Source organism: Sinocyclocheilus anshuiensis, unplaced genomic scaffold (genome assembly GCF_001515605.1).
Source record: "Sinocyclocheilus anshuiensis isolate Anshui unplaced genomic scaffold, SAMN03320099.WGS_v1.1 scaffold21, whole genome shotgun sequence".
Lineage (NCBI taxonomy): Eukaryota > Metazoa > Chordata > Actinopteri > Cypriniformes > Cyprinidae > Sinocyclocheilus > Sinocyclocheilus anshuiensis.
Window position 1 is genome coordinate 222,207 of NW_015536472.1, and position 10,463 is coordinate 232,669.

General features: G+C 31.6%; 1 protein-coding gene across 1 annotated transcript in view; it reads right to left on the minus strand.

Annotated features, from left to right (window-relative positions):
• Window positions 1-10,463, minus strand: part of LOC107701064 (striatin-like) — a 49,282-nt gene that overhangs the window by 3,215 nt on the left and 35,604 nt on the right. The window contains exons 8-16 of the mRNA XM_016503019.1: window positions 9,183-9,293; window positions 5,868-6,011; window positions 5,643-5,779; window positions 3,889-4,064; window positions 2,785-2,832; window positions 2,586-2,707; window positions 2,340-2,507; window positions 1,670-1,816; window positions 808-909 (exon numbers count right to left, since the gene is read on the minus strand). Coding sequence (XP_016358505.1) covers window positions 808-909; window positions 1,670-1,816; window positions 2,340-2,507; window positions 2,586-2,707; window positions 2,785-2,832; window positions 3,889-4,064; window positions 5,643-5,779; window positions 5,868-6,011; window positions 9,183-9,293 — 1,155 coding nt within the window. The remainder of the gene's footprint in view (window positions 1-807; window positions 910-1,669; window positions 1,817-2,339; window positions 2,508-2,585; window positions 2,708-2,784; window positions 2,833-3,888; window positions 4,065-5,642; window positions 5,780-5,867; window positions 6,012-9,182; window positions 9,294-10,463) is intronic.

Sequence of the window (10,463 nt, forward strand, 5' to 3'; positions counted from 1 at the left end):
AAAGACTTCTATTTCAAATAAATGCTGTTCTTTTGAACTTTCTATTCATCTGTGAATCCTGAAAAATAAAAATGTATCTCAGTTTCCACAAAAATATTGTGCAGCACAACTGTTTTCAACATTGATAATAATCAGAAATGTTTCTCGAGCAGCAAAGCAGCATATTAGAATGATTTCTGAAGATCATGTGACACTGAAGACTGGAGTAATGATGCTGAAAATACAGCTTTGATCACAGGAATAAATTACATTTTAACAGATATTCACATAGAAAATTGATATTTTAAATTCTAAAAATATTTACAGTATTTTTGATCAAATAAATGCAGCCTTGCAGAGCAGAAAAGACTGAAAGAAGAGACATTAAAAATCTTACTGTGTATAAGTGTGTATATATATATATACATATAAAATGTACATATGTGACCCTGGAGCACAGAAGCAGTGTTAAGTCGCTGGGGTATATTTGTAGCAATAGCCAACAATACATTGTACGGGACAAAATTATTGATTTTTCTTTTATGCCAAAAATCTTTAGGATATTAAGTAAAGATCATGTTCCATGAAGATATTTTGTAAATTTCCTACCGTAAATATTATTTATTCAGCTTTCAGGTGATGTATAAATCTCAATTTCAAAAAATTGACACTTAAGACTGGTTTTGTGCTCCAGGGTCACATATATATTAAACGACTAATAGTAATCAACAAAAACCAAAACAACATCAATAATCAAAGTACTGATTGAAATACTAATGATAAACTCAGTCTCTTGAGTTGAGTTGAATGTTAATATCTGTCAGTCACCTGTGTTGTTGTCGAAGAATCGGATGTGTCGGTCCTCTTGTGCTGTGATGGTGATGGGAAGCGTCGGGTGACTGAGCACTTTATTAATCTGACACGGCGCATCTGAACATCAAACACATCAACGTCAGAGAGCATCATGGGACTTTTCCATTCACTCATGACTAAACTATTATGATTCCATTAATTGAGATTTCTAGAAAGGTCTTCTTTACGTCAAGCACCAATAAACTAAAAGAGATGATGTTAAAGGAACACTCCACTATTTTTGAAAATAGGCTCATTTTCCAACTCCCCTAGAGTTAAACAGTTGAGTTTTACCATTTTCGAATCCGTTCAGCCGGTAGCACTTTTAGCTGTAGCTTAGCATAGTTCATTGAATCTGATTAGACCGTTAGCATCTCGCTCAAAAATGACCAAAGAGTTTCTATATTTTTCCTATTTAGAACTTGACTCTTCTGTAGTTACATATACTAAGACCGACAGCAGGTGCAATGTTATTACGGCACGCCTGAAAATAGGCTAACTTCCGTCAACATAACCAACGTGACCACCTGCTTGCACTGGGAGCATGCTGGGGACTATTTTCAGGCGCTGCATCTGCTGCACCCATGGTACGGCAGCAAAGTTCCTTGATTATTACGCCGGAATGAGAGTTGCTAAGCTAAGCTAAAAGTGCTACCGCCAGACCCGGAGATCGGCTGAACGGATTCGAAAACGGTAAAACTCAACTGTTTAACTCTAGGGGAGTTGGAAAATTAGCCTATTTTCAAAAATAGTGGAGTGTTCCTTTAAGGACTCAGCAGCACGTGACTGATCTCATCGAGTCCTGTGGCTAAAATCACAGAAAGGGTGTGTGAAGTACCAGGTTTTCCGGCGGCTTGCGACTCGAGCTCCAGCACCAGCTGTCGGGTCTCCATGTTGAAGATGCCCAACCTGCCGTTAGTGAAGGCCGTGACCATGTGAGCCGGATCACTGCAGACCAGATCCACCGACGACGGGACGCCCAGCTCTGAACCGCACAGAAAACAACAGAAGGAGTTTCATGTGCTTGTGCTTTTCACAGCTGAAATCATCATGAACGACCGACAACTCAACTCAAGCAAAATTATTTTTTTTAAACTGATGATTTTTAAAACTGGTCTTTTTTTTTTTTTGTAAAAATATTATTTTGGGGTTTGTTCATCAAAAAACTCAAAATCAAAAATTCATAAAAAAACAACTAAAAAAAACAACAACAAAAAGATCATTAATTCATTTATGAAATAAATAAATATATATATATATATATATATATATATATATATACACACACACACACTATATATATATATATAAAAATATTTTTTGTAAACTGCCGTGTGGTATCATTTTTTAATTCTTTAAGACTGTTAAATTTGGGTCCATTTCAAAGCTAAAATAAAAAATAAAACACATTTTTGTAAACTGATGTGTGGTAAACAAACAAAAGCTCATTCACAAGCATAAAATCTACTAAAATGTCTTGCAAACTGATGTGTGTTTGGGTGCAGTACCTTTGTCCTGGTTGAAGACGGCGATGGCGGGCGTCGTATCCGCTGCGCTCCAGAGCCTCACCGTCCCGTCTGCGGAGCACGACAGCAGTCTGTGATGAGCCGAGCTGTAGACCAAACCCCAGACTGCATCTGTGTGTCCAGACAGCGCCCCCCGCAGCACCGACGGCTCTACAGCAGACACAGACACACTCGATCACACACACTCTCACTGAGACTCACTGGCGTCTGCAGGGGACAGGGACGCACCGTACGAGTCATACGGGTCGATGTTGGGGCTCGGTGTGTTCCAGCACTGAATGCTGGCGTCCAAACCGCCGCTGAAACACTGCTCACCGCTGGAGCTCATCACCACACACAGAACCGGACCCCTGAGACCAGACATACACCACATCAAACAGCTGCTGGTTTATCCCGGTTATAAGATCTAGACCTGATTCACACACACCTGTGAGCCCTGAAGGTGTAGATGGGCTCCACATCCAGAACGGTGCACCTGAAACAACAACAACACGTTACACTGACCGACACCAGCAAAACACAGGGCTATTATCTATAACTACGACATTTCTGAAATAAAGATGAAAGGAAAACGTCTCTACTTTTCATTTAGTTTAAGTTGAGGCACCACAATTACTAACTTAATAATGAAACATAAAAACAAATGAAACATATATAGTACTATTAGAATAAATAAATAAATAGAAATATTAATAAAACATTTTTTATATAAAAATAAAAAAAAACTGAAAAAGCTGAAATGAAAACGCTAAATTTAAGCACTAAAATTTCTAACTGGAAATAAAATAAATAAAAACTAATGAAATAAAAACAAACTAAACCGGAATAGTAATATAAAAAAAAACTGAAATAACAATAAACAAAACCTGAATATTAATATTTAAAAAAACGAAAAAATAAAAAAAAATGATGATAAAAAGCTAAAAAAATAAATAAAAAGAAAATGATAAAAAGTAACCTAAATAGTAATATTTAAAAACTAAATTAAAAACTAAAATAAAAATAAATTAAACCGAAATAGTAATAATAAAAAAAAAAAAAACACTGAAATAAAACAGAAATAAAACAAATTAAACCTAATTAGTAATATATAAAAAAAACTCATGAAAACCTGAAGTAAAGCTGAAATAAAAAACAAATTAAACCTAAAAAAAACAAAAAACATAAAACAAACTGAAATAAAACCGAAATAAAACAAATTAAACCTAAATGGTAATTTATAAAAAAAAAAACGATTAAAAACCTGAAATAAAACTTTTGAAATAAAAAAATAAAATAAAAAATGAATCTAAATTGTAATATTTTAAAAACGAATAAAAAAGTAAATACTGAAAAATAAATTAACTAATAAAAAACTGATATACTGTAAATATTAATGTTTAACTTTAATTTATAAAAAAAAAAAAAAAAAGACATTAAAATGAAATGAAAAAAAAACCTACATTTAAATGAAAACAAAGTATAGAAATAAAATCTAGTTTCAAATATGAATCAAACCCCTAAATGAGGACCAGTATAATGAGACTCTCACTTCTTGGTCGGGGCGGTTTTCTGCAGGTTCCACAGTTTGAGCGTGTGATCTTCAGACGCGGTGATCAGAACCGGCTCGACGGGGTGAAACGCAAGACCGCGGATCGAATCGAAGTGGTTTCTGAGCGTGAACTTGGGGTTCCACGTCTTCCGCAGGGCATCTTTATTATTAGTGATCTGAGAAACACATTCACAAATACAGCACATTTCCACTGATGAAGGAACTGAAATACCAGCTCGCATTTTACCATCAATTTCTGGACTCATTATTCGATCAGACTATTTGTGTATTAACTGTAAAAAATGCCATTTTTGACATAGTATCAAATACTATATATATATATATATATATATATATATATATATATATATATAAATCAGCATACTACAGCTGCAAACATAAATTCACTTAATTAAAATATTAATAATGTTTTGCTTAAATAGTTTTGGCCGAGCACCACGGTTATTATAGTTAACTAAAATTACAACTAAAACCATAAAACATACTTGAAAATAAAATAAACATGAAATAAAATAAAATAAAATATCATCTAACCGCTTTCATTATGATTAATTATAAACATGATCAATCTGGTAAAAGTTTTAAATTTTTAACAAACTAACAATCATCCTATAAACCCATTATAATAAATGTTTCATCTTAGTTTTGTCTTTATTTATGAGAAATAAAATAAAAACAAAATAGCAAGAGAACTAAAATTAAGAAAACGATAATATTTAGAAAAATGTTATTTGTATATTTCCGTTTTCATTTTAATTTTTACTAATTTTGTTTTTAGTTTTTTGTTTTTATATTTTATATAATATATATTTTGAAATATATAGTTTTTACGTTTTAAGTACTTCAACAAAAATAAGAGATCTTGCCTTTGTATTTATTTATTTATGTATTTATTTAAACTTTTAAATTAAAATGAAAGTGGAAATTATAAAAATAAAAACTGATATGCATCATGATATTTACATATATTATAATATACAATACGTGACCCTGCAGCACAAAAGCAGTGTTAAGTCGCTGGGGTATATTTGTAGCAATAGCCAACAATACATTGTATGGGTCAAAATTATACATTTCTCTTTTATGCCAAAAATCATTAGGATATTAAGTAAAGATCATGTTCCATGAAGATATTTTGTAAACTTCCTACCGTAAATATATCAAAACTTAATGTTTGATTAGTAATATGCATTGCTAAGAACTTCATTTGGACAACTTTAAAGATGATTTTCTTAATATTTAGATTTTTTTGCACCCTCAGATTCCAGATTTTCAAATAGTTGTATCTCAGCCAAATATTGTCCTATGCTAACAAACCATACATCAATGGAAAGCTTATTTATTCAGCTTTCAGATGACGTATTTCGAAAAATTTACCCTTGTGACTGGTTTTGTGCTCCAGGGTCACATATATATTATAAAAATAATAAAAACTATAATAGTATCTCAAGGATACTAAAATAACACAGTTTTTTCTTAATATTTTGAAATAGATTTAATTTTTATATTCTGTTTCAATTTTAATTTTAGTACATTTTTAGCAATTTAGTTTTTTTTTTTAATTATGTCTATATAGTTTTTTTTTGTTTTAGTTATTTTAGTACTTCAACTTTAAACAAAAACGAGAGATGTTGCCTTGGCAACTACCTGAAATGAAACAAGCTTGTGTTTTTTACAGTTCATGTGTATTTGGCTTCCAGTAATGAGAATGTTTGTATCGTGTCTGGACTCACGTCGTAGGACAGACTCTCGGCCTCGTTGGCCACGGTGAGTCCGGCCAGCTCTCCGAGACCCAGCTCGCTCTCCAGCGCCTCGTCTGTCCCCATGATGAAGGACTTTCCCGAGGACGGGGGGAACGTCAGAGCTTCGACTGTGAAACACACACACACACACACACACACGTCAGCACACAGCAGCGGCTGCAGAGGGCTGAGCCGGACCCTGAGTGTCAGAAGTACCCTCGTCGGTGTGTCCCAGCGGGGGCTCGTTGAGGCGGGGCAGGCTGGGACGGACCGGAGGAGCCACCGGAGGCTGGATGCACGACAGATCCTCCGCGTCTCGCAGGGTAGCCAGCATGTCCTGCAGCTTACAGCGGTTCGGCCCTGAAACACACCACACTTCATCTGAGAAACCCAGGCCAAATTCAGCCCACCTTCCACCAAGAGTTTTATTTTTCAACATATTTAATCAATCAGTAAACGGAAGCATTTCTATTTCTATGCTTCGTCTAGGCCAGAGATGCCCAACTTAAAAAAAAAAAAAGCTAAAAATTGATTGAGGTGAGACAAAAGTAAATGTTGCATATATTCAACTATATTATATTAAAATGTATTCAATTATTTTTTTTAATAATTAGAAATTTATATATTTTTTAAACCAAATTCACTTTTTTTTTTACAAAAATAATACAAACAAAAAATGTAAATTAGAAGTGGAGATATGAGGATTTTATTGCTGTCTAAATCAGAGTTTCAGCCGTTTTCTACCTTCAGATAATAAACACTGCTATACGAGAATAAAATTGTTATATTACTATATTATATAAAAATGCATAAAATAATTTTTTTTTAATAATTAAACAATTTTTTATATATATATATATTTAGAATTTTTAAAAATGTTATTTCTATTTTTTTTAAATACCAAATTAATTTTACAAAAATAAATAAAAAAATGTTTTAAACAAAAAAGTAAATTAGAAATGAAGATATGTTGTTTTAATTGCTGTCTTAATTAGAATTTCATTGATTTTCTACCTCAATCCAGGAGAAAATCAGATAATACTGCTATACAGAAATAACATTTTTATATTAATATATATTATATTCACATTTATTAAATTGTATTTTTTAAATAATTAAACAACAATTTAAATAATTATTAGTATAGAATAGAATTATTTTTAATCAGATTCACTTTTTAATTAGAAATGAAGATATGCTTCAATGGCATGTTTTTTCCCCTCTTCTTGTGATAAATCAAAGGCAGTGCAAGTTTAGTATCATTGAGATACTATTTTAGTTTTTGTTAATATTTTAAATGAGATTTTTTCTTTATATTTTCTGATTTCATGTTAATTTTAGTTAAAGTTTTAGTAATTTTATTGTGTGTTTTAGTCATTTTTAGTAGTTCTTTATTTTAGTAAACGAAATGAGACCAGCATTTTTTTTTACTTCAGTTAACATTTATTTTATTTCAAGTAGTGTAAATGTTTTTTATAGTTTTTTTTTTTTTTTTGATTTAGTTAACTATAATAATTGTGATCAAAGGTCATCAAAGGTCAACCCTGGGCATCTCTGGTCTAGGCTTTAACTGTGCTTTCACGGTCTAGGAGGACTGTTTTCTGATGAAAGTGACAAAGTCAGAATGAAATGACAAAGAAATGAAGCTCTGGAATAAAAATCAGAGAGGAACAATTAGAGTGAGCATTGATAAAGTAAGCAGCGATCGGTGATGTCTCATCTGAACACTACAGTGGAAGCAGGGAAGGGGCGGAGCCTGATTTATACACATGCCCCCAATCACAGAGGGCGGGGCAAATAAGCCACACCCCTCTCAGAGCACCAGCATAAATGCAAAGAGAGCAACAGAAATGAGCAGCTGAAGAGCAAAATGAAGAAGGAGAAAATAAACGGTAGATGCAGCTGGATCCTAAAAGAAGGAGCGGATGACAAGACTGAACGGATGAGCGACGGGGAGGACTGAAGAGAGCGGCTGGATTTTTGTCAAACTAGCTAATGATTATACAGATACATTAGAAGAAACTAGTGATAAACCGATATATCAGGCCAAACAAGCGGCCAATTCTGACATGATCAGCAACACCTGATAACTTTGCCAGAAACGGCCTTCAGACCAATTAGTTTCCATTTTTTTATATTTTAAAATAAATACATAATTGAGTGAATCTCACAAAAACAAGACATGTTCGAGTCAAATTTCATAAAAAATATTATAAAATAAAATAAAAAATAAATGCATATTTTTTTTTTATAAATAAATAAAAATATGAATATTATGATATTATAAAAAAATGAGAATTTATTTTGCATAAAGACAAAGAAATTAGAGGTTGTAAATAAAACAAAAATACATTTATTAGAAAAACAATATTTCAGTCTTTCTGCTTCAAAATGCCACTTTTTAAATTTCATTTTTAAATTATTTTTTTTAATTTACCAGCAATTTCCGAGGGAAAACTGCAATTTAAAAACGGAAAATAATGTGAAAATTGAAAAGTAATCCTGCACAATTTTTTTTCAGTGCATTAAGATTTTTTGTATTATTTTCATTACAATTACACATATTTAAACTCTCTTTAACGTAATGTGAAAAAATACAATGATATATCATTTAAACTGTAAACTAATTTTGAACATCACGGTAGTATTTGTTGTTCTGCTTTTAATACATCCTCAATTAAATAAAACAGATTTTTAACATAAACATAAATTTAATTAAACATAATTACTAATAATTATAATTAATAATCATTAATATAATATAATATATTAGTATATAATTAATAATACATTAGAGTACTAATAAATAATATTTTTTACAGTAATACTGTAAAAATAATGGTATTAAAGTAACCAGTAAAGAGAATTAGGGGTGTAAATAATTCAAAAAAATCTTAATAGTTCGAAATATATATGTGACCCTGTACAACAAAACCAGTCACAAGGGTAAATTTTTCGAAATACATCATCTGAAAGCTGAATAAATAAGCTTTCCATTGATGTATGGTATGTTAGGATAGGACAATATTTGGCTGAGATACAACTATTTGAAAATCTGGAATCTGAGGGTGCAAAAAAATCTAAATATTGAGAAAATCATCTTTAAAGTTGTTCAAATGAAGTTCTTAGCAATGCATATTACTAATCAAAAATTAAGTTTTGATATATTTACGGTAGGAAATTTACAAAATATCTTCATGGAACATGATCTTTACTTAATATCCTAATGATTTTTGGCATAAAAGAAAAATCTATAATTTTGACCCATACAATGTATTGTTGGCTATTGCTACAAATATACCCCAGCGACTTAAGACTGCTTTTGTGCTGCAGGGTCACATATATCCTTGAAATATGACCTGACCATGTTTGCGTGAGATTCACTGAATTTTCAGCCACACATGCATCATATCAGCCTCCAGTTTTCCAGATTTCAGTGGTTTAAAGCAGATATCGGTTGAGCACTAGAAGAAATAAAAGAGTAAAGAAAGAAAGAGGAGGCGGTGAGCGAGAGGTTCCTGTCCCACTTACTCTTCACCCCTTTCTTGCCCTTGCGCTCCTTCTTGTACTGTTCCTTGAGTTTAGAGATCAGACCCTCATCCACGTCCCAGGACTCAGACGAGGGGCTCTGCTCTTGCTTTTCTACACGGAGGAGGGAGGAAGACACATTACACGCCTGACTCTGATGCGATCAGAGCTTCACACGACTCGCACTCAACATGAACGACATGGACATCAGGCCTAATCGCACAGAAACGGTTTAAAGTCACTACAGCTTTTACAGCTGCTCGTTGCTGATTTTATTGCCATCTAAATCAGAATTCCAGCTGTTTTCTACCTCAATCCAGGAGAAAACCAGATGATAACACTGCTATACAGAAATACAATTCTGGTATATATATTATAAAATTATGCAAAACAAAGACTGTGAGCTTACAGGAAAAAAATCAAGTCTAATTGGGTAAGCAGTTAAAAAGGGCCATAATAATAGTGAAAAAAAATACTAAAATGTATGTGCCAAGCATACTACATTTACATATTTATGTGCTTAATAAAAACACCCTGCAATTGTACTTTTGGTTTACTACACTGCTAAACTAACTAACTTTGTGCTTAATGCACTGCTGATGTCCAACTAAAGCTATACTGAAGGATATTTGATTGTGCTAAAGTGGAAATATTGCAGGAACACTTTAAATATCTTGCATTTAAAGACTGATATTATACAGAGATTATACAATACTTATTAATAAGTGATATTAAAACACATTTTAGGCATAATATTAACAAAAATGTACTTTGCGCACAAGTAGTACTCCAAATAAAGTTTAATTATAATTTTATGTCAGTAAGTCTTAAGTGATATGTCAATAAATATATGAATGGATTTCAAGTATATGTAGTATGAAATAAATGTATTTTAAATAAATTATTACATTAGTTTTTATTTTTTACTAAGGGAATAATATATATATATATTTTTTACATTTTAGTTTATGTTACTGTGAATGTACATAATTGTATATATTAATACAAGAAAAAAATAAATGTATATATAAATTGATGCAAAACTCTGCTTATAGGAATATGAAATTATATATATATATATATATATATATAAATATATATAAATTTTATTTTTTGTTATTATTTTGTTCAACTTGGTGTGAGTAGACAATTATATACAATAATGATAAAAAACGAACAAAAAAAAACAATATATTAAATGTTTTTTATATATATACAGTGGGTACGGAAAGTATTCAGACCCCCTTAAATTTTTCACTCTTTGTTATATTGCAGCCATTTGCT